Raw genomic sequence first — 22,924 nt, 5'->3', positions numbered from 1 at the left:
CCACTCCCCCAACATGCCCTGACACAAAGTCTTAGTGGCAACTTTGACTTATCTTTATCTTTTCCTATATCAAGTGTTCCGGAACATTCTCCATCCTGAATGCCAGAGGGAGATAGCTGCTTCCTTTACCATCCCAGCTACTGCTGATCATAAGTGTGTGTGTGTGTGTGAGTGCGCACACGTGTGCATGTGCGTGTGCATGTGTGTGCGTGTGTGTGTGAATGTATGCTTCAAAACACAGATACCACACTGGAGAGATAGCTCTGTTGGTACCCTGAGTTTGATCTCCAGAACTCAGGTTAAGGGACAAAAGTCCTTCAAGATGATTAGTGAGTAAAGATGCATCCTGCCAAGCTGGGTTACCTGAGTTCAATCTCCAGGACCCACACAGGGGACGGAGAAACAAGTCCCACAAGCTGGCCTCTGATGTTCACTCTCTATTACAAATGCACATTCTCTCTCTCTCTCTCTCTCTCTCTCTCTCTCTCTCTCTCTCTCTCTCATGCACACATGCACAAACCCATACACATATGGACAAATAAATAAATGACATTTAGAAGAGTTTTCAAGCCGGGCATGATGCAGTCACAGTGCTGGGAGATTGGCACAGGTGGACCCCTAAGGGCTGACGGCAGCATGCCCACTTGGTCAGCGAAAAACCTGTCTCAAAAAAAGTGTATGGTGCTTGAAGAACGGCAGCCAAGGCTGATCTTTTACCTCCACACCCAAGAGTATGACGTCATCCAAGCACAAAGATAAGAAATGTAGACAGCCATGCCCAGAACAAACAGCAAGCAACACGCTGAGGCCTCTCTCCACTGCTGCTTCCTAACAAGGTGAAAATGTAAAGCAGGAAGCGATGTAACTTGGTTGAGGGGCCACAGCTCTGCAGAGCAGTGAGAGGTGAGACTTCACTTCAGCTTGCAGACTGGAGGTCACACCCATGACCAACAAGTCCCCCGGGCTTCCTTCTCAAATGATTTCTAAACCGCTGTGACCCTCGCAGTGACTTTTAGATGAGTTTTCTCAACCAGTCTCCTGAGCAATTGTATTGCCTCTTCTTGCCGGGACCAAAAAGTCACTGGAGTTTGCAGCAAAACCCAGAACTTATTCATGCAGATTAGGAACTGGGTGCAACATACTTCCTGGGTACAAGGAGGTACTGTCTACCCAAAGCCAGAACCGGAGCCAAGGGAAGGAAGCTGTCCTTAAAAGGCCAGGTATACGGCCACCAAGTAGAGCTAAGCCCGAAGGGTACCTATAAAAGAATAAGGTAAGAGAAATCCTATCACTCCGGAAATGGGCAAACGAAAGGGCTCACAAAGCCTCTGTAGCTTGCTCAAGGCCATACACTAGTTAAGGAGCAGAACAAGAAATGAAAGAGGGGCTGGAGATTTGCTCTCTGGGAGACTGACTGTCTAACTTGGTTAGGTCCTGTATTCAGCCCCTAACACTGGGAAGACAAACAAACAAAAAGCTGTGTCATCTTTGTTGAGGGGGGGATACCTACTCCAGCCGCCCAACAGGCTGTCCTGCTTCTCAAACACCCCTCAACTAGGCCTCCAGCTTCCGAGTTCACTACACATCAAAACCCACTCTCCAACCACAGACAAGTTCTCTTCTCAAAGTATAAGTCAAATCATGTCAGCCGGGCGGTGGTGGCGCACGCCTTTAATCCCAGCACTTGGGAGGCAGAGGCAGGTGGATCTCTGTGAGTTCGAGGCCAGCCTGGTCTAGAAGAGCTACTTTCAGGACAGAAACCAAAAAGCTACGGAGAAACCCTGTCTCAAAAAATCCAAAAAAAAAAAAAATCATGTCACACATGAGCTTAAAATCATGCAAAGTGTTTATTTATTATTAGGATATTATTAGGATTATTATTACCTCTGAACCATGCAGATCTGGAACTTGCCTGGGTTTATCCCAGCACTCCTGTCTCTGCCTGCCTCACCAGGCAGGATTACACGTGTATGCCAGCAACCCAAGCCCTCCCATTCTTACAAGGAAGTAAGGCTGAGGGATACAGCTCAGTAGTAGAGGGCTTGCCTTGGCATGCCGGAGGCCCTCGATTTCATCCCATAGTGCTTTAAAAATAAAGGGAGGAAAGGAGGGAGGAAGGAAGGAGGTGGGGAGGAGAGAAGGAGGGAGGAAAGAAGAAAGAACAATTTACTGTAATGTCTGTGCTGGGAAGCAGGAGGCAGAGGGTCAAGAGTTCAAGGTCTTTCTGAGGACAGATGAAAGTTACCGGAGACTCTGAAAAGAGACAGGTGAGGGAGGGGAGAGGGAAGGAGAGGGCTTGGGGTGACAGCGGAAGAAGCATGTGAGGTTTGTCTGGAACTAGAGAAATGACTCCACAATTAAGAGCACTTGCTGTCCTTGCAGAGGACCAGGGTTCAAGTCCCAACACCCACATGGTGTCCCATAACCGTCTGCAACTCCAGTTCCAGAGGGATCTGAGGCCATCTTCTGACTGTCTCAGCTGAGCACTGCATGCATGTGATGCAGATAGATAGATAGATAGATAGATGGATAGATAGATAGATAGATAGATAGATAGATAGATAGATAGATAGATAGATAGGTAGATGACAGATAGATGACAGATAGATAGATGATAGATAGATAGATGATAGATAGATAGATAATAGATGATAGATAGATAGATAATAGATAACAGATAGATGATAGATAGATAGATAGATAGATGACAGATGATAGATAGATAGATAGATAGATAGATAGATAGATGACAGATAGATAGATGATAGATAGATAGATGATAGATAGATAGATGATAGATAGATAATAGATAACAGATAGATGATAGATAGATAGATGATAGATAGATAATAGATGATAGATAGATAATAGATAACAGATAGATGATAGATAGATAGATAATAGATGACAGATGATAGATAGATAGATAGATAGATAGATAGATAGATAGATGACAGATAGATAGATAGATAGATAGATAGATAGATAGATAGATAGATGACAGATAGATGATAGATAGATAGATGATAGATAGATAGATGATAGATAGATAATAGATAACAGATAGATGATAGATAGATAGATGATAGATAGATAATAGATGATAGATAGATAATAGATAACAGATAGATGATAGATAGATAGATAATAGATGACAGATGATACATAGATAGATAGATAGATAGATAGATAGATAGATAGATGACAGATAGATAGATAGATAGATAGATAGATGACAGATAGATAGATAGATAGATAGATAGATAGATAGATGATAGATAGATGATAGATGATAGATAATAGATGATAGATAATAGATAATAGATAACAGATAGATGATAGATAGATAGATAATAGATGACAGATGATAGATAGATAGATGACAGATAGATAGATAGATAGATGGATAGATAGATAGATGATAGATAGATAATAGATGATAGATAATAGATGATAGATAGATAGATAATAGATAACAGATAGATGATAGATAGATAGATAGATAGATGACAGATGATAGATAGATAGATAGATAGATAGATAGATAGATAGATAGATGACAGATAGATAGATAGATAGATAGATAGATAGACAGACAGATAGGCAAAACACCCATGCTCATAAAATTATTGTTTTAAGAATATGTCTTATGTTTTGTTTCTAGCATTACAAAAAAAGTCAGAAAAGAAAGGAAATCAAAGGTTCAAAATCTTAGGCTGGGGATGTAGCTAGTTCGTCCACCACTGGCTCTGAGCATACAAAGCCCTGGGTTCAGCCTCAGCAATACAGAAAAGACATGTGGGGTATAAGTCTGTAATTCCAACACTTGGGAGGTGGAGGCAGGAGGAGCAGAAATCCAAGATCATCTTCAGCTACACAGTGAGTGTGGGACCACTGTTCGCCACATGAAGTCTCGCAAAAAATTTAAATGATTTAATTAAATCCAAAAAAGAAAAAAATTCAGCCCTTTCCTTCATTATTCCTGTTCTTGCTGTACCAGACCAGTCAACCTCCAGGTCTTCTGGAACATTCCTATGATACCCTTCCCTAAGCAACTATTCCAAATACCCTCAGTGCCCTGATTTAATATCTTCAGAGACTCTGGTTGGCCAAGTTTTGTTTTGATTTGAAGCAGAGTCTTGTGTAGTGCAAGTTGTCATAGAATCCCCTATGTACGTGAGGATGATCTGGAGCTCCTACACCTCCTGCCTCCACCACCGCCGCCAACTTTCAATAAATATTCCTTAAATCAATAAACAGAAGGGCAATGGCCTCTTAACAAACTGCAGTGACGAAGAGCAGATAATCAATGTCTCAGCTGAGTGACCGAGAGATGACTCAATAGTGGTTAAAATGCTTGCTGCTTTACAGTGGGCCTGAGTTCAGTTTTCCCAGCTGACAACCAGCTTCGGGAAATCCGACCCCTCTTTGGCCTCCGCACATACTGCTTCCATACATGCACATGCACACACGCACACACATGGTTAAAAATAAGTCTCTAACAACAGTGTGATGGCTAGCGTCATCTTGATGACTCATTTTTATATTTAAAGTTTAAAAAAAACCTCCGGGCTCAAGAGGACTGTAAAGGCCGGTTGGTGGTGGCGCACGCCTTTAATCCCAGCACTTGGGAGGCAGAGGCAGGTGGATCTCTGTGAGTTCGAGACCAGCCTGGTCTACAAGAGCTAGTTCCAGGACAGGCTCCACAGAGAAACCCTGTCTCGAAAAAAAAAAAAAAAAAAAGAGGACTGTAAAGCGCAACCGAACTCCAAATGTTAAGGGCTGTTAAGGATTGCTGTAAAATCGCCTAGTCTTGTACAATTTCAACAAAACAGTTGTTAATGCGTTAAACTAGGTCACAAGGTTAACTGCTGCTTCTGCTTCTGTAAACAAAAGCTCGCTTTGCTCCAGATAGCCTTCTGCTTAACAGAATGTAACTTTATGTTCCTTGATTTTATAAACCCCTGACGGATATGGCTGGACTGAATCCCTGGCACCAATGTCTGAATAAAAGCCTCTATCTAGCCTCTTCGTTGTTTAAACTGTACTAATGTCCAGACTGGTGAATATCTGAATGACCCTTAGACGCACATAGCAGCCAGGACAGTGTTTACGGCTTTGCACCTGCACCATCGAGAGATGTCACAGGAGCCTTGCCAGAACCAATGATGCCAGCTTCATTTTAAAATGTGGAAACGGAAGCAAAGACACTAGGCAAACTTCAGGTCGCAGAGCAAGTTAGAGTTAGCATGTAGTAGATCTGCCACACACGCACACACACACACACACACACACACACACACACACACGACCCAGAGTCCTCAATCTAAAACTCACAACAAAGAACAGCCTGAAGCAAGTGCAGAAACAGAGAGGAGATGCTTGCATCTAGGCCTAGATCCCTGGGTCTGTGGGAGGAGACACGGTCTGAACCCCCGTTTCTCAGTGAGGATGCTGACGATCTGAGGGAAGAAGGCTGGAGCTTGGACCGCTGAGTCTGAGGGAGGCTGCCTGTGGTCTAGAACCATAGCCATGTTCAAACCACGAGAGTTGGGGTTGGAGAGCCGGGTACTGGCCTGGTCCCCTGGATCTAAAGGAGTTACAGCTGGCTTTTGTCTAGGTGGGAGGATATTCTGGGCTGCCCAATGGCAGCTCCTTGCATCCTGCTAGCCCCGCCCCAGAGCGCCACACTTTTATAGGCCTTGACTGGTTTCTTCTTTTGCCCCTCCCTTTCCTGTTAAGCCCCAGAAAGATCTAGAAAAGACTTCAGACGCGGTTGAGAAGATGGAAGAGCTAAAAGATGAGGCTTCGTGCAGTGGGTGAGTAAGATAAAACCTTTCCGGGAAGAGCCTCAGGAAGAAGGGGGAGCAGAGTATAGTAGAGCCAGGAGTGCCTTGAACTGAAAATACCATCTAAAAACCAAATAGAGCCGGGCGGTGGTGGCGCACGCCTTTAATCCCAGCACTTGGGAGGCAGAGGCAGGCGGATCTCTGTGAGCTCGAGACCAGCCTGGTCTACAGGAGCTAGTTCCAGGACAGGCTCCAAAACCACAGAGAAACCCTGTCTCGAAAAACCAAAAAAAAAATAAATAAATAAAAAATAAAAACCAAATAGACAGACCTAGGAACTCTCTGGAGGGCTTTGGTGGCTGACTGCTGAGCAAGATACTTTGAATATGGAGGGGAAAGGAACAGAAGTTCAGCTACAGAGCAGAGTATGAGACTAACCTGGCCACATGAGACCTTGTCTCAAAATAAATAAGTAAAATAATTAACTACAAAGTTAAGCCTTAGACACTTAGCAGCTGGGAATTGGAACTGGGGTGCTGGGTGCTGGAATTTAAAAGAAAAGGGAATAAGCGTGTGGAGGAACTCACAGGAGCTGTGTCCCCGGCAGCGGTGCAGCAGTACCAGACAGCTGATGATGGACTGACCGGCCTTATTATCTTCCTAGGGACAACCTTTCTCTGCCGTTAGCGGGAACTGAGGCACAGCCTGCGTCAGCTACCCCAGCCCTACCACCCTCGCTTCTTAGCACCCTAGACCCAACTCTCCTGGGACTCCCTGAGCAACTGGCCTCTGTGACTGTCCCCATCCGCCTGGACACTCTGTCTTACCTCCTACACACTGCCCTGCTGGGGACCTACAAGTTCCAACAGTCCCTACCCCGTTGCTCCTGCTCTGCGCAGCCATACCACAACTCACCAGACACAGCCAGGAGACCTCCCAGGAAATGGAACCAGGCCTCTGGGGGCTGGGAGGTTCAGCGCAGGCCTTCCAGGGGCAGGGGCGGGGGCCGGGGCCGGGGCCAGTCCCGATGGTGTCCTGGGAGAGCCAGAGAGTTTGAGAGGAGCATGGCAGAAGGCCCTGGGGCTGGCCCCAAGACCCAACCAGTGACACCACTATCCCAGGATGGGCAGAAGGAAGCTGGAGCCCTGGAACCATCCCCACCTCCAGCGCCTTTGTCTGAGGACTGGGAGACAGACTACTAGGGCCCCAAAGAGCATCTGGTACGTGGCCACCCAAGGGTTCCTTCCAAGAGCTCACAGAGTTCTTAATCCTTCAGAGGTACTCCTAAGAAATATCATCTCCACAGCCTTCCCAGCCCCCATAGTACAGCCTCTGAAGGTCTTCTACAGATCACCTTGTAAAGCCTAAACCCAACTTACATTGCAAATAAGAAAACTCCCCTGCCCAGATTCACAGTATCCTAAGCCCAGTTACTGTCCCAGTTTATTCTCAATGCCCTCAAGGCTGCTCCAACACCATTTCCAGACCAAATCATCGCCCCAGTCCCTTTCTCTCTCCATTCCAAAGTCAGCCCCACTTCACCACCCTCCACACTCTTCTCTTGGCCTTCAGTTCTAATACACATTCATTCCTAATTTGTTTATTTGCTGTTTTTTTTTTCAGTACTAGTCTCCTGAATGCCAGCCAAACACGGAACTAAACTGCAGCCATCCTTTATTTTTATCTTGAGATAAGGTCTCGCCAAGTGTCCAAGCTGGCCTTGAACTTGCGACCCTCCTGTCTCAGGCTTCCAAGTATCTGGGATGAAAGTTCTCAGCCATAAGGTCTCCCATCATTCCCAACTCATTTTGCTTTGTTCTAAAACCAGTCTCACCAGTCCTCCTCTCTCAGTCGGCTGAGTGTGAGATTGCTGTGGACCAGGAGACTGGCCTCATTCCCCTCTTCCTGGTCCTCATTTCATTTCTCTCTTCTCACACCTCACACTCACCTTCATGTCACACCAAGTGCCAGCCCCAGCCCCAGTCCCGACATCCGCATGTCCCAGTCAAGCTCTGACAAGCCCCTGATCCTACCCCACAAGGAACCCCTTGGCCTGACGTGTCCAGACACCTTTATCCACCCCGTCATTGCTGTTCCCTGTCCCCCGGGCTGGGAAGCCCAGGTTGAACAATAAAAGGATGGTTGCACTGTCTCTTTTGTGTGGGTCATGCTTCCTGCAAAGCTCAGGCTACCCGTAGTGGGGACTAGGGAGATGCGTAGGATCACAGACAGAGGCTGATGGGGCCCCCTTGTCCCCTGTTTCAGCAAATTCCATTGAGGTCTCTGCTGCCACTGTGTTTCTGCCTGCTAGAAGCTGCTGGGCTATGCAGCCATTGTGTGGGGAGGCTTAAGGGATTTGGGGGAGCCATGAGGCAGAGATGCCAGCAACCTGGCTCAGCTCAGTCTCCACAGAGGGGCTTCGGCAGAAGGAGTGCTCAGAACAGTCTCCGCCGCTCAGGTAGGCACCAGCGTGAGACCTGCACCCCCTACCTGAGAAGTCTAGGCTCCCAGGCCCTACTCTCCAAGAGCTTTGAATTGAGGCTCTTAGGCATCTTCCTGTCAGGAATGAAGAATCCAGATTCTCAACCCTCTTCCCTCAGAGCCAGGGGTCCAGGCACTTGCTTTCCCCCCTCAGACCCAGGAGTCTACTCTTGTCCTTTGGCCCCTTAAGCCCATTCTCCAGCCTTCTTCGCAAACCCAGGGGGGTCCAGACCCCAACCCTCCTGTCTCAGGCCCAGGACACTCACTCACAAACCACCCTCCCCTCTCCACAGATCACCATGTACAGCTTCATGGGTGGCGGCCTCTTCTGTGCCTGGGTGGGGACCATCCTGTTGGTGGTAGCCACAGCAACAGACCACTGGATGCAGTACCGGCTGTCGGGGTCCTTCGCACACCAGGGCCTGTGGCGTTACTGCCTGGGCAGCAAGTGCTTCCTACAGACGGAGAGCATTGGTGAGCCTTGAGGCCAGGGTTTGAGTGGTACTGAGGTCTAGCCCTTGCCCAGAGCACAGCCCTACGGCCATCACCCCAGCACTCTAAGAGAAAGCATGGTGGCTCAGAGAGGTAGAGGCACTGGACTAGGATGCTCAACGGGGGGTGGAACAGACTTGTGATCTATGGATTGTTTTCTAGTTGCAGGGACAGGGTGTAAGGTTTTGTAGTTAGGTTAACGGGGTGGCATTTTCCCGCACAAAATGGTGTCAGATGCAGCAAAGAGGCTGGGGTTGCCAGAAAAATATTTTATAAATATCTGTGATGAGCTGGGTGTGGTAGCATGTGCCTGTAATCTCGGCATTTGGGATGTGGCAACAGGAGGATTGTGAGTTTTAGGCTACATAGTTTGACCCTGTCTCAAAATACAACAAACAAACAAACAAGTGCTATGAGCCAATCATCAGTGTTAGGGACAGGGACCACGGAGACTGTTGATGGACTGCATGCCAGATGAAAGACCTTTGCTATCCATCTACTGTGTATCAGGTCAGGTACTTACGAATGGATGGATACATGAATAGGTGATTGACTGACTGACTGATACTGATTGATTGACTGATGTATATAATAGAAAGATGATGGTTAGATGGGTGAATGAAGACTAGATAGATAAAAAAAACAAACAAAAAGAATAGATAGATGGTAGATAGATAGATAGATAGATAGATAGATAGATAGATAGATAGAATGATAGATAGGATGGATGTATGGATAAATAAGATAGAGATATGATGGATACATGGATAGATAAGATAGAAATATGATGGGCAGGATGGATAAGTGTATAAATAATGCAGAGATCATGGATAGAATAGATAGGTGGATAGACTGATAGAAAGCATAGGACAAGCTAGATGATAGATAGGATGGCTGATGGATAGATGGATAAGTAGGACGTCTCTTAGTTACTCTTCTATTGGCATGACAAAACACCATGACCAAGGAAACTTATAGAAGAAAGAGTTTATTGGGGCTTACAGTTTCCCTGTGTTAGAGTCCATGACCATCATGATGGGGAGCATGGTGGCAGGCAGGCTGGCAGCGGTGGTGCTGCAGCTGAGTGATACCTCTTAATTCACAAACAGGAGGCAAAGAGAGGGGGAGAGAGAGGGAGAGAGAGAGACTAGGCCTGGCGTGGACTTTAGAAACCTCAAGAGTCCACCCCCAATAACACACCTCCTTCCAGCAAGGCCTCACCTCCTAATTCTTCCCAAACAGTTCCACCAACTGGGGACCAAACATTCAAATACATAAGCCTATGGGATCTATTCTCATTCAAATAACCAGAGGTATGTAAGCAGACAGGCAAACAGACAAGCAAGCAGGCTGACTGGTCAGCTGGCCAAACATGGTGGCTTACATCTATAATTTTGGAACCAGGAGGCTGAGGCAAGAGGATTGCCTGTCACCCAAACAAACAAACAAATAACAGTTCTAACGCTGAAACACCAGAGAGAGATGCAGATCCCTGAGTTCTCCTGGCCAGCCAGCTTAGCTACTTGGTGAGCAAGGGAGAGACCTTATTTCAAAAGACAAGGTAGACAGCTCCTGAGGAACAACACCCAAGGTCGACCTTGGGTCTCAATATGCACATACATACATGTTTCCACATAAACAGCCAGGCATGTACTCAACATACACACACGATGGAAGAAGCGTTACATGGAAAAATATATTACATAGTATATATTCGGTATGAATATATAATACTAATGAATAATATGCTGTAGTCTACATAATATACTCTATATAGCAAGGGAAATTAGTAATATTTAATGTTTGGTTTAATGTATCATACAATACAGTATATGATAAGCTAATACATCAAAATACATCATGCTACACTCCACAAGATTTTCTACAGTATTTTAATTAATAATTATTGAGTGTTATTCCTGAAAACAACAAAAATAAGTTAAACCTAGCCCAAGCACTTTTCATAGGTCAGCCTCCTTCCATCTCCCAGGAATGCTCTGGGGCCATTCAGTTAGTGGTGCACACCTGCAGTTCTAGAACTCAGGAGGCCCAGGCAGAGCCACATCAGGACTGAGGAAAGCATGGTATCTCAAGTGTAATTCCAGCGCTTGGAATGTAGAGACAGCAGAGTCAGGAATTCAAGGTCAACCTTAGCTATATTAACTTCAAGGACAAGAAGATTGGGCTATAAGAGACCCAGTCTCAAAACTTGTTACATCTATCATGTGCCTGACAGGTGTCAGGGGCTGGGTATGCAACCGAGAGAGAAGGAGCCAGCCCTGGTCTTTTCAGTCACCACAGATACAGTTAAAAGATTAGGACTTTTCAGATGGAGCAAAGTATAATGGATGAAAAGGAAAGGATCAGTGAGATAGAGATTATTGTCAAGAGCATATGGGGAAACATTCATCCAATAAACACTTCACAAGGCCTAAGTGTAAGCCACACCCATGCTGGGATGCTCACATCAAGAACCAAGCCAGTCCCTGTCTTCAGGGAGAAGTCAGGCTGGAGGGGATGAAATAGGAGAGACAGTTAGAATGGAAAGCAGAGAGCCAGGATGGTGGCCATGATCAGTCCCCAGAAAAGGCCGCGAGAACTGGGGCTTTGGAGGATGAGTCTGCTAGGTCAAAGGAGGGAAGAGCCAAGTCAGATCATGAAGGAAACAGGGACACGGAGTAACTGTGATGTCTCCACAGCATACTGGAATGCCACCCGGGCTTTCATGATCCTGTCTGCCCTGTGTGCCACCTCGGGCATCATCATGGGTGTCCTAGCCTTTGCGCAACAGTCTGCCTTCACCCGCCTCTCCAGGCCCTTCTCCGCTGGCATCATGTTTTTTGCCTCCAGTGAGTGAGCCTATCCTTCCTTCCCCACCCAAATTTCCCAGCTCCTCAACCCCACGCCAACACCCACTTTGTAATTAGAGGCAGTCACCTCCTCCCCTCCCTTCTTTCCTTTCTTTCTTTTGTCCTAGTAATGAGAATAAAATCTCTGGAACTTACATGCACTAGGAAGACATCCTACCACTCTTAGCCTCTCACTGGAGAATTCTAGGCAGAGGTTCTACCACTGAGCCATACCCAGCCCCCCACGGGGGCATGATAGGCATGGCAACTCTACCACTGAATCACGGCTTAGCCCTTCACTAGGGGATTCTAGGCAGGGATTCTAATACTAACCACCTCATAGAACTTTAAAAATATTCACACTTACAGTGACAGTCTTGATACACATTCAGCCCAGGACCAGCTGATGAAGAGACATATACAGTGAATCCTACCAGAATTTCGTCACACGGGTGCATTAGTGTCATTTCTCGTTGCTATGACCAAATATTTAACCAGAAACAACTTCAGAAAGGTAGGAAGGTCTATTTAGCTCACAGTTGGAGGGCACAGACCATCACGGCACAGAAGTCATGAAGGCAGAAGCATGGGGCAGCTGGTCATATTGCACCCACAATCAGGAAACAGAGAGATAACAGCCAGTACTAGGCTCACTTTTATATTTTTTTATTCTGTGTAGGACCCTAATCCATGAGATACTGTTGTCCACATTTAGGGTGTATATTCTACTTAATTAAAATGCTTTGGAGGGGCTGGTGAGATGACTCAGTAGCTAAAGAAACTTGCTTTCAAGCCTGGTGTTTATGTCCCCAGAACCTACACATTGGAAAGAGAGAACAAATTCCTACAGAATGTCCTCTGACCTTCTCTCAAGTGCCATAGCACACACACACATAAATCAAATAATAAGTAAATAACTTCTTCTCTGGAGACACACACACTCGCACAATGCACGTGTCCTGGGGGTCCTAGATCCAGCAGAGCTGACTCTGAAGACCAGCCACCACAGGTGGACTACATTTAGCCTCCAGCTTCCGCTGTCCCAGAGGCAGCACTCTCAGGCTCAGGGTCCTCATACGCTTCTGTTTTAGTCATCGCTGAGAAGTGACACCAAGACCACAGCAGCTACTACAAATGAAAGCACTTCACTGCGGCTTGCTTACAGTTCCAGAGATTTGGTGTATTATCTTCATAGAAGGGAGGATTCACAGTGCTGGAGAATATCTGAGAGCTACAGACTGGTCAAGAGAGAGAGATAGTCTGGGCTCGGCATGGACTTCTGAAACCTCAAAGGCCACCTCCAGTAATACATTTCCTCCAACAAGGCCACACCTTCCGATCCTTCTAATCCTTTCAACTAGTGCCACTTGTGGTGACTAAACGTTTAAAAATATGAGCCTCTGGGAGTGGGTATTTGTGATAGGCACCCCGAGCCACCTGTTAGTTCACATAGACTCTAGTGTGATCCAAGGAGGTCTTTGGAGTAATTAAGACACTCCGTAACTCAGGACACTACAAAGGTTTGTTTCCCCTCCCAGAACACAGAGACAGGAACTGTCTAATGCTTTATTGTGCTTCCCTGCCCTGTCCTCATCCAATCCCATCCCCCATACCACCTTCCACTGTTGCCACCATCATCAACCTCCCCTCTTCCTTATCTCCTATTCTCTTATCCAACGTCACGCCACCCCATGCTCTCTCTCCAGCTCTTTTCGTCCTGTTGGCCTTGGCCATTTACACTGGAGTCACTGTCAGCTTCCTCGGCCGCCGCTTTGGGGACTGGCGCTTTTCATGGTCTTACATCCTGGGCTGGGTGGCCCTGCTCATGACCTTCTTTGCAGGTACTGAGGCAGAGTGATGGGAAGGTGGAAGTCTGGGGCAAGGCAAGCGACCTCAGAGGGTGAGGTGACAAGACACCCTACACACATCTGATGGCAGACTCTGGGTCCCAGGGAGGGAGGAAATGAATGAAGAGTCTCTTGAAACGGAAAGGCAGAGCCAAAGGGTTTGGGTATCAACGGGTTGTGTCCACACAGGCATTTTCTACATGTGTGCCTACCGGATGCATGAGTGCCGGCGTCTTTCCACCCCACGCTGAGACCCGGGACAAACCTTGCAGATAGAAGTTACGATGAAGGCACTGAAGAGGAAGGGGAGGACCTAGGAGCTGGAGGAAGTCTTGGCTCCTGAGGGAATGAGGGGGCTCAGTCCTGGATTCTAGATAGGGGAGTCCCTGATCCCTCTGTCCTGTATGGGTCAGGTGGGAAGGAGTTGAGAAGACATGAACCCCTACCTGGCCCGAAGGGTGGTAGAAAAATGGAAACTCTTTTAGAGAGGCATTTTGTGATCTAATAAAACTGATGTGAAACTATCAAAGTGTGAGTCCTCACAGTGCTGGTTTGGAGAAACGGGCTAGGGTGGTGGATGGGGGACAGGGGTATTCTGACATGGTGTCCTCTCTTCCTCAGTTCTGCAGGGATGGGAACAAGATAAATGGGTGCCTACCCTGGAGACGGCCATGGTTTAATGTCTAGAAATGGATGTGTGGGGTAATAGGATGAACAAACTGATCTCAGGAGATAAAGCTTCCCTGCTCCCCACCCGCTCCAGGCAGCGCCTTCCTTCCCTCTGCTTCCTTCCCTGGACGCCCTCTCGGCTAGGACCACCCAGGGAAGGGAGGGGAGGCTCCGCTCCCTGTCCATTTTAGTTTATGTTTCTGGAAGGACAGAGGCTCAGGTAGCCAAGGCTGGCCTTAAACTTGTGATCCTCCTGTCTCAGATCTCTTGAGTGCTGGGAAGACAGTAAGGGATGACAGACACATTCTGTTTCCCTGGAGAGAAGGTGTTGACCACTGGAAGACTGAGGCAGAAGACCCTGAATTGCTACTCCCCAGACAGCCCCATCTTGGTGTTAAGACACCCAAGCTGGAGGGCCCAGCCAGGTGGGGTGAATTCTCACTGTATTGTGAGATGAGGATGGTGGAAGGCCTTCCTGTCCTTAAGTTTTATGGAATCCTCTGTCCTGGACGGAGGCTTTAACTAGGAACATGGAATCTCTCTTCCCGCTGAGTCCTCCCTCCCTTGGAACTGGTATTTTGACCCCACTACTCTTCTACTATTGGAAACTCTAGTCTAGGAGCAGAGTGTAAAAACCACAGGAAAATGTGAAATAACTGCCCCCTCAGCCACATCTCCCCTGTGAGTTAATTCACACCCTAGTATGACTAGTCTACTTCCCACCTCTGCCCCCCAAAGCCCTCCCTAAGGTCTTCCCGGAAGCCCTCTCTGTTGTCTCCAACTGTGGAGGCACAGAACCCATGACAACAGTGTAAACCACTACCTAGACCACGGAAGGTGGACACCCCCAGAGCAGCCAGTGAGTGAAGACATCGGCAGGCCCACCCTCACCAGGCAGGAGGAGAGGAGGGGAGGGGAAACCGCAGGAAGGGAGGGCGTGAGAAGAGTCAGATGCCAGGCCTGAAGCTACAGCCAAAGTGACTGACTGCTGGCTGCTTCTTCAGCTCGGAGGACCAGGGAGTCTGGGTGCATGACCTTCTCCTTTCTCTGAGACCCGATAGTCTGGGTTATCTGTGTCATAAGAAGTAGAAAGCCAGAGCTGTGCCCATGGAGCCCTGCCGGTCCCTGGCTCTGCTTGCTGGCCTCCTGGGCCTGACTTCTTCTCTGATTGCTCTGAGCACCGACTTCTGGATAGTGGCCACAGGCCCCAACTCCTCTTCCCACAGCGGCCTCTGGCCGAGGACACATGAGATCCAGGTAGCAGGTAAAGTGCCGTGGGCTCCCTGGTGGTGGGAATGGCCAGTGGGGAGCAGACACCCACAAGTCTCATCCTGCATTAGGTTATATCCATGTGACACAGAGCTTCTGTATCCTGGCTGCCCTGTGGAGCCTGGTGTCCGTGGGCTTCCTGATTTTGTCTTACAGTCCAGCCCTATCCCTCCCAGGCCGTGGTCCTCTGGTGTCAACTGTCATGGCTTCTGCTGCAGGTATGAATGGAATCTGGGCTGCACTGGGAGGCCAGGGCTGGTGAGTCCTGCAGTGGTCAACCCAGCTCTCTCTTGTTCTTGTCTCCAGCTCTCTCCATAATAGTGGCCATGGCAGTGTACACCAGTAACAGATGGAGCCAGACTCCATTTCCGCAGGTCCAGACATTCTTCTCGTGGTCCTTTTACCTGGGCTGGGCCTCCTCTATCCTGTTCCTCTGTGCAGGTGACTACTCAGCCCACCTCCCCAGGGAGGACCCTGCTGGGGTGTGGGGAGGGGCAGTGCAGGACACTCAAATACTCAATCTCTCCTCCCATCTCTGTCTCCATACCAGGCTGCCTGAGCCTGGGTGCTCACTGCAAAACCCCCCGGGCTGGGTACGAAACCTTATGAACAGAAGGCAAGACAGCAGGGTCAGCAGGATGCCTGGAGCCTGGTCCTCACAGGAGCCACAGAGAAAATGCAGGATTCTGACTCTGTCCCTCCCACCTTGCTTTACCCTTCATTGGTTTCTTCACACATCCAATAAAAACATACGGAGATCTAATTGTTCCAAGATCAATTCAGTCAAGAAATAAGCCAAGCCAGGCGTATCTCCCAGTTGCTATGGAGGCTGGAGCAAGGATGTCACAACTTCCAAGCCTGTTTGGGCTACACAGTGAGTTCAAGGCTGGCCTGGGTGACTTTGTGAGATCCTGCCTCAAGGCAGAAACTAAAACATGGGCAGGGATTGTGGCTCAGTGGAAGACATTTGCTGAGCATGAATGAGGTCCGAGTTCTTTCCACAGCACCTAAGTCAACCATACCTGAGCCTTATGGTGGGTAAGAGAAGAGCCCTCAGGAGAGGGAGAGCCATCAGCTGCACACCAGAAGTAGATTCTACCCTGTGTGGACATAAATTCCCTGTGTTTTTCTCCCATCTTCAATGCTTTTCTTTTTCCCATTTTCTATCTTTCTCTTTTCTTCCCCAAGTGGCCCCCATTTTTACTAGGTATTTCCTTTTCTCTCTGTGAGGCCACTCTGAGACCACTGATATGCATCACAAAAGGCTGTAACCACTAGCATTTGACGTGGGCCAGACAACAGCCACAGCCTGAGGATGTGGGAAGAAAACTAAACCCAGGCATATCTTTTATTTTTTTTTAACCAGAGATGATATTTAGCAATCATTCTTTAGGTTTAACATAGAAGATGGACCACAGGGCCTCCTTGAAGCTAAGGCAAGCTTTCGACCACTAAGCTACATGCCCAACTCCCTTGTACCTTTGGAGACAATGTCTCACTAACTGTCCAGGCAGTCCTTGAATTCACAGCAATTCTCCTGCTACAGACTCTGAAGAATTAGGATTACAAATATTCATGAGCACAGGAATTATGCAATCCAGGCAGAGGTGCCCAAAGATGGAGACATGGAAAGGATATGAAAGGGGGTGATTTGTGTCTAGACTGTAGAATGTGGTGGCAGTGGGAAATTATGACAGGCAGATGGGAGCCAGGGCCTCTATTGCCAAAACTAGTTTTCTCCTGAGAATGGTGGCAAATTGTGCAATAACTGTGAACAGAGGAGAAGCTGTCCCAAGTGTGTGAGAGAGACAGGCCTCCCTCCAGTGACCAGGGAGTGAGACTGGAAGGTTGGAAAGTCGGTAGGAAGGGACAGAGCTTGGGGTCAAAGGCACAATGGAAGCAAGGGGAGCTGCCCTGACAAAATGAGAGAGACAGCAGAGCTGCAACAACTTTGAGTCCATGCCAGTGATTTTTTTAGCAATGTGGTTGAGTGGCCACAGAGGAATGGTGGGAGCCGGTGAGGTTATCTGGGGATCAGGTGAGGAACCTGGGGCTAGAGGTGACATTTTGGTTGCTCTCTCAGATCTTCAGGGTCACTATCCTTAAGGAGAGGATGGCTCTCCTAGAGAGAGAGTTATGACGGCACCCAGAGGAGATCACCATTACCAGAGGAGTAGAGGAGAGGGTCAGAGAGGGCACAGACTGAGAAGTGGGGGCCAGGAGAGCTTATGGGGTATCACGATAGTTAAAGGAAGAGCAGCTTTAGAACAGCTTCATCAGCCAAACAATAGCTGTAGCTTGGGAGCCCTTCCTTCTTCTTACCCTTCCTCCTTCTTACCCTTCCTCCTTCTTACCCTTCCTCCTTCTTACCCTTCCTCCTTCTTACCCTTCCTCCTTCTTACCCTTCCTTCTTCTTACCCTTCCTCCTTCTTACCCTTCCTCCTTCTTACCCTTCCTCCTTCTTACCCTTCCTCCTTCTTACCCTTCCTCCTTCTTACCCTTCCTCCTTCTTACCCTTCCTCCTTCTTATCCTTCCTCCTTCTTACCCTTCCTCCTTCTTACCCTTCCTTCTTCTTACCCTTCCTTCTTCTTACCCTTCCTCCTTCTTACCCTTCCTCCTTCTTACCCTTCCTTCTTCTTACCCTTCCTTCTTCTTACCCTTCCTTCTTCTTACCCTTCCTCCTTCTTACCCTTCCTCCTTCTTACCCTTCCTCCTTCTTACCCTTCCTCCTTCTTACCCTTCCTCCTTCTTACCCTTCCTCCTTCTTACCCTTCCTTCTTCTTACCCTTCCTTCTTCTTACCCTTCCTTCTTCTTACCCTTCCTCCTTCTTACCCTTCCTCCTTCTTACCCTTCCTTCTTCTTACCCTTCCTCCTTCTTACCCTTCCTCCTTCTTACCCTTCCTTCTTCTTACCCTTCCTTCTTCTTACCCTTCCTCCTTCTTACCCTTCCTTCTTCTTACCCTTCCTCCTTCTTACCCTTCCTTCTTCTTACCCTTCCTCCTTCTTACCCTTCCTCCTTCTTACCCTTCCTCCTTCTTACCCTTCCTCCCTTCCTCTACGCCTCCCCTCTTCCTTTTCTTTTTTGAGACAGGAGCTTAGCGGGTCTGAAACTCACATGTAGATCAAGCTAGCCTCAAAACTGAAGGTAATCCTCCAGTTTCCTTCTAGGATTACAGGCAGGAGCAACCAAGCCTGTTCCCAGGCCTGCTTTCTGAGCTGTCGGTTAAGAGAGCCTCAGAAACGAGGCTCAGAAGTTGAGTTCAGTTCCCAACACCCACAGCATGGTGACTCAAAGCCAAGGAACTTCAGTTCCAAGGGATTCAGTGCCTCTGCCTCCACTGGGCACTGCACTCACATGCACAAAACCACACACAGACACATGCATACACAGACACATGCACACACAGAACCACACACAGACACATGCACACACAGAACCACACACAGACACATGCACACACAGAACCACACAAACACAGAACCACACACAGACACATGCACACACAGAACCACACACAGGGCTGGAGAGATGGCTCAGCGGTTAGGAGCATTGCCTGCTCTTCCAAAGGTCCTGAGTTCAATTCCCAGCAACCACATGGTGGCTCACAACCATCTGTAATGAGGTCTGGTGCCTTCTTCTGGTCTGCATACATGCAGACAGAATATTGTATACATAATAAACAAACATTTAAATAAAAAAGAACCACACACAGACACAGAACCACACACAGACACATGCACACACAGAACCACACACAGACACATGCACACACAGAACCACACACAGACACATGCATACACAGAACCACACACAGACACATGCACACACAGAACCACACACAGACACATGCATACACAGAAACATACACAGACACATGCACACACAGACACATGCACACACAGAACCACAGACAGACACATGCATACACAGAACCACACACAGACACATGCACACACAGAACCACACACAGACACATGCACACACAGAACCACACACAGACACATGCACACACAGAACCACACACAGACACAGAACCACACACAGACACATGCACACACAGACACATGCACACACAGAACCACACACAGACACATGCATACACAGAACCACACACAGACACATGCACACACAGAACCACACAGACACATGCATACACATAATTTAAAATAATTCACTTTTAAAAATTAAAAAAAAATCTTATTTTTAAAAAGAGAAAGCTGCTGAAAGTTGGGCTTGGTGGTGCACTCCCTGCCCTTGGGAGCCTGAGGCTGGAGGACTGCTGAAAGTCTGAGGTTGGCCTGGCCAACATGGTAAGTCTAGGACAGCTAAGAACTAGAAATGGCAGTTCAAGACTATAATCCGAGCACTGAGGAGGTAGAGACAGAAGAATCAGAAGTTCAAGGTCAGACCTGGGTTGCTCAGCAGGTTTTAAGGCACCATGGGCTACGTAGTTAAAAGACTCTGTCTCAAAACCACAATTTTGCTGGGTATAGTGATACCTGCCTTTGATCCCAGCACTTAGGAGGCAGAGGCAGGCAGACCTCTGTGAGTAGGAGGTGAGAATGATCTACAGAGTGAGTTTCAGGACAGCCAGGGCTACAGGGTAAGACCCTGTCCCAGAATCAAACAAACAAACAAAGACAAAATATTCCAGAACAGAGACCAGAAAATGAATAAGCTCTGGGAGAGGGTATCCCTTTAAATAGCCACTAGAGGAGGGTTCTGGAATCTCTGCTGCCTCATAGAGACCCATCCCCCCACCCTGTGGGCTGTCTGTCCCAGGGGACCTGGCGGTGAGTCATTTTCTGGGGTGTATATGTATAAGGGTAAGGGTGGAGAGGGCACTGGGCCAATAGAGGCCTACATAGAGACATTCAACTGAGGTAGGAAGTCCCTGGAAGATAGTCACTGAGCTGTGCGGCCTGAAGTGAAGATGCAGGTGGGGTGGGGAAGGGGGTAGCTTCCAGTGAGGATGTCTTAAAGTCCGCTAGGTGGGGAGAACTAAGTTTCTTAGAGGGAGCCATAAGTTCTTAAGGAAGGTGGTCCGGGAAGGGGATAGGAGCATGGGGTGATAGGAGATGGAGAATCTTTTGTTTTGTTTGAGATAGTCTCATGTAGCCCAGGTTGGTTGTAAGTTCACTATGTAGTGAAAAATGACCTTGAACTTCTGGTCCTCCTGCCCCCTTCCCCCAAGTGCTGGGATGACAGGTGTGCCCCGCCACGCTTGGTTTATACTGTACTAGGGGATGGAACCTAGGACCTTGTGCATGCCGGGCAAGCACTCCACCACTGAACTACCTTTTAGCTCCTGTTTTGTTCTATTTCTTTGTTTGAATTGAGATAGGGTCTCACACTGGAGTCCAGCTGGCCCACTTATGTGGCCCAGGACTGCCTTGAACTTTCAATCTCTTGCCTCAGCCTCCTCGGCGCTAGGATTACAGGTTTGAATCACCATACTTAGTGTTGGGGATCGTGAGGTCACCAGGCAGGGTGCTTGGGGAGGGAAGTGGAGGAGCCTCCCCTGAACCAAGGGTGTGAGCCAGTCCTACCTTGATGTCCTTGGCAGCTGCCCCCTTGGCATGGGGGTGAAGAGGAGCCTTCAGACGGGAGGCAATTTGCTTAATCTCTTGACCAGCATCCTCACAGTACTGTCCACTGCTACCAACTACTGGATACGACAGCAGGGGGGCCACAGTGGTCTGTGGCAGGAATGTACCAATGGCGTCTGCTCCAACATTCCCTGCCAGAGTGAGACCTGCCCCTATATCAGACCACATTCCAAAGCCCATCCCTGTCCCCAGCTTCAGATGATCCCTCCCACCCCAGGCTCAGATCCAGCTGTCCTCCACCACCAAGGCTTTTCCTCCCCAGACCTGTCTTGCTTGGTCCCCATATAAACACTGGGAAATGGCTGTGTGTGTGTGGGGGAGGGGTCAGGGTGACTAGGAGAGCTCAAGGCTGCTCTTTCATGGCGACAGGGTGCCCCCCTGATGCTACCCTGTCTTTCTAGACACCCTGGCGGTGACTGCAGCATGCATGGTGTTGGCAGCGACCTTCAGTATCGTATCTTTGGGGATGGGGATGAGGATTTGGTGTCATGAGGGCGAGTCACTGCGTAGCCAGAATGCCATTGTCTTACTTTTTCTCAGTGGTGAGATGGCAGCTACACTCACATGGGAATGGGTGGTGGTGATGGCAACCCCGAAAGAGCTGGGTCAAGAGGGGTTGACTGATAGGGTTAGAAGTGGAGGGGCGTGGCTGGAGTCCATACTGGAGAGACAGCCTCTTAACAGTAGGAGCAGGTGTATCTCTGTTTCTTTTGCCTGCTCTTGGGACTCTTTTCTTTCCACTGGTTGCCTTGTCCAGCCAGATAAGAAGGCTTTTGCCTTGTCCTTTTGTATCTTGTTTGTCCTGTTTGGCTGTGGTTTCTTGGAGGTCAGTTCTTTTCTGAAAAGGAAACAGAAGGGAAGAAGTGGATCTGTGGGAGGGAGGAGATAATAGAGAAGATGGGAGGCGTGGAGAGAGAAAACTAGGCAGGTGTATTGTTTAAGGGGAGACTCTATTTTTAATAAAAGGTAAAAATAGAAATGGAAAGGAAAGGAAAGGGAAAGGAAGGGGAGGGCAGGGGAGGGAAAGGAAGGGGAGGGAAAGGAAGGGGAAGGCAGGGGAGGGAAAGGAAGGGGAGGGCAGGGGAGGAGAGGGGAGGGGAGGGAAAGGGATCCACAAAGGCCAAAGGGTAGCCAGAGGCTGTTCTGAAGGGCGTGGCCTGGGCAATAGGGACAGGCTTGGGTGCAGCCACCACTGGTCCCCCCACCTGACGGTGTCCATGGCTCAGGGCTGCTGCTGATGATTGCACTGATTGGATACACTGCAAAGAATGCCTGGAAGCCAGAAGTCTTCTTCTCCTGGTCCTACTTTTTCGGATGGCTGGCTTTACCCTTCTCATTTCTTGCGGGTAACCAGCACAAGGGGGAAAGGGTGGAGACTACCCCTCTAGAGGGTTCCCCGGCCCAGAAAACTCCCAGTCTCCTGTTCTCCCTGGAAGGCCCACAGTGACGTCCAGGGATTCCCCAACACCTGCACTCCAGATTCCAGCATACCCGGTGGAGACGCCCTTGGAGCCCCCATCCCTAGTCCCCAGGCAGGCCAGGTCATCCGCCCTAGGGCCCACCTTTCTCCCCCGGCTCTGCACTCCCCTCCTGCCAGGCTTCTGCTTTCTGCTGGCGGACATGATCATGCAGAGCACCGAAGCTATCAGCGGGTTCCCAGTGTGCCTGTGAATGCGGCCTGACTGAGGCAGAATAAAGGAATGGCTTTTAGCGCCGGTCCTGCGTGCTTTTCTGCGGAACTAGTTAGGCTTGAAGACTGCGGGAAAACGATTACCGGGGCTTGTAGAGAGCGAAGGAGGTCAGGAGGAATGTGGGCCGGTGGAAGCGGAGACATGGAACCTGGAGCTTGGAGTGGACTCGGGGTGAAGAGGTGGGGTCGCAGGAGATTTGGACGTAGGGAGAGGGTATGGGGATTA

At 48.5% G+C, this 22,924-nt stretch overlaps 4 protein-coding genes across 4 annotated transcripts; all 4 read left to right on the top strand.

Annotated features, from left to right (window-relative positions):
• The first annotated feature begins 5,784 nt into the window (after window positions 1–5,784).
• Window positions 5,785–6,991, top strand: C23H19orf84 (chromosome 23 C19orf84 homolog). The gene is made up of 2 exons (XM_057755865.1): window positions 5,785–5,819; window positions 6,454–6,991. The coding sequence occupies exons 1-2, from the start codon at window positions 5,785–5,787 to the stop codon at window positions 6,989–6,991; spliced, it is 573 nt and encodes a 190-aa protein (XP_057611848.1).
• Window positions 6,992–8,569: 1,578 nt separating this feature from the next.
• Lim2 (lens intrinsic membrane protein 2) lies at window positions 8,570–13,709 on the top strand. The gene is made up of 4 exons (XM_057756594.1): window positions 8,570–8,744; window positions 11,462–11,611; window positions 13,318–13,452; window positions 13,648–13,709. Exons 1-4 carry the CDS (start codon window positions 8,570–8,572, stop codon window positions 13,707–13,709), a joined length of 522 nt encoding a protein of 173 aa, XP_057612577.1.
• A 1,431-nt stretch (window positions 13,710–15,140) lies between these two features.
• On the top strand, window positions 15,141–16,093 carry Nkg7 (natural killer cell granule protein 7). The gene is made up of 4 exons (XM_057756558.1): window positions 15,141–15,391; window positions 15,468–15,614; window positions 15,703–15,837; window positions 15,947–16,093. Exons 1-4 carry the CDS (start codon window positions 15,235–15,237, stop codon window positions 16,003–16,005), a joined length of 498 nt encoding a protein of 165 aa, XP_057612541.1. The 5' UTR covers window positions 15,141–15,234; the 3' UTR covers window positions 16,006–16,093.
• Window positions 16,094–20,978: 4,885 nt separating this feature from the next.
• On the top strand, window positions 20,979–22,679 carry Cldnd2 (claudin domain containing 2). Its single transcript, XM_057756654.1, has 4 exons — window positions 20,979–21,147; window positions 21,410–21,550; window positions 22,235–22,354; window positions 22,606–22,679. Exons 1-4 carry the CDS (start codon window positions 20,979–20,981, stop codon window positions 22,677–22,679), a joined length of 504 nt encoding a protein of 167 aa, XP_057612637.1.
• Window positions 22,680–22,924: the final 245 nt, after the last annotated feature.

Source organism: Chionomys nivalis, chromosome 23 (assembly GCF_950005125.1).
Source record: "Chionomys nivalis chromosome 23, mChiNiv1.1, whole genome shotgun sequence".
NCBI classification, from domain to species: domain Eukaryota; kingdom Metazoa; phylum Chordata; class Mammalia; order Rodentia; family Cricetidae; genus Chionomys; species Chionomys nivalis.
This window is presented reverse-complemented; position numbering and strand designations above follow the sequence as displayed.

What these genes read in the sequence shown, in the direction of transcription:
- Lim2 (XM_057756594.1), top strand. Translation starts at nt 8,570, where the DNA reads ATGTACAGCTTCATGGGTGGCGGCCTCTTCTGTGCCTGGGTGGGGACC. An exon ending in CCTACAGACGGAGAGCATTG is followed by an intron (nt 8,745 to 11,461) that starts GTGAGCCTTGAG and finishes ATGTCTCCACAG; the next exon opens with CATACTGGAATGCCACCCGG. An exon ending in CATCATGTTTTTTGCCTCCA is followed by an intron (nt 11,612 to 13,317) that starts GTGAGTGAGCCT and finishes CTCTCTCTCCAG; the next exon opens with CTCTTTTCGTCCTGTTGGCC.
- Cldnd2 (XM_057756654.1), top strand. Translation starts at nt 20,979, where the DNA reads ATGGGGGTGAAGAGGAGCCTTCAGACGGGAGGCAATTTGCTTAATCTC. An exon ending in CTCCAACATTCCCTGCCAGA is followed by an intron (nt 21,148 to 21,409) that starts GTGAGACCTGCC and finishes CTGTCTTTCTAG; the next exon opens with ACACCCTGGCGGTGACTGCA. An exon ending in ACCCTTCTCATTTCTTGCGG is followed by an intron (nt 22,355 to 22,605) that starts GTAACCAGCACA and finishes CCCTCCTGCCAG; the next exon opens with GCTTCTGCTTTCTGCTGGCG.
- C23H19orf84 (XM_057755865.1), top strand. Translation starts at nt 5,785, where the DNA reads ATGGAAGAGCTAAAAGATGAGGCTTCGTGCAGTGG. An exon ending in GATGAGGCTTCGTGCAGTGG is followed by an intron (nt 5,820 to 6,453) that starts GTGAGTAAGATA and finishes TTATCTTCCTAG; the next exon opens with GGACAACCTTTCTCTGCCGT.
- Nkg7 (XM_057756558.1), top strand. Translation starts at nt 15,235, where the DNA reads ATGGAGCCCTGCCGGTCCCTGGCTCTGCTTGCTGGCCTCCTGGGCCTG. An exon ending in ACATGAGATCCAGGTAGCAG is followed by an intron (nt 15,392 to 15,467) that starts GTAAAGTGCCGT and finishes ATCCTGCATTAG; the next exon opens with GTTATATCCATGTGACACAG. An exon ending in TGTCATGGCTTCTGCTGCAG is followed by an intron (nt 15,615 to 15,702) that starts GTATGAATGGAA and finishes TCTTGTCTCCAG; the next exon opens with CTCTCTCCATAATAGTGGCC.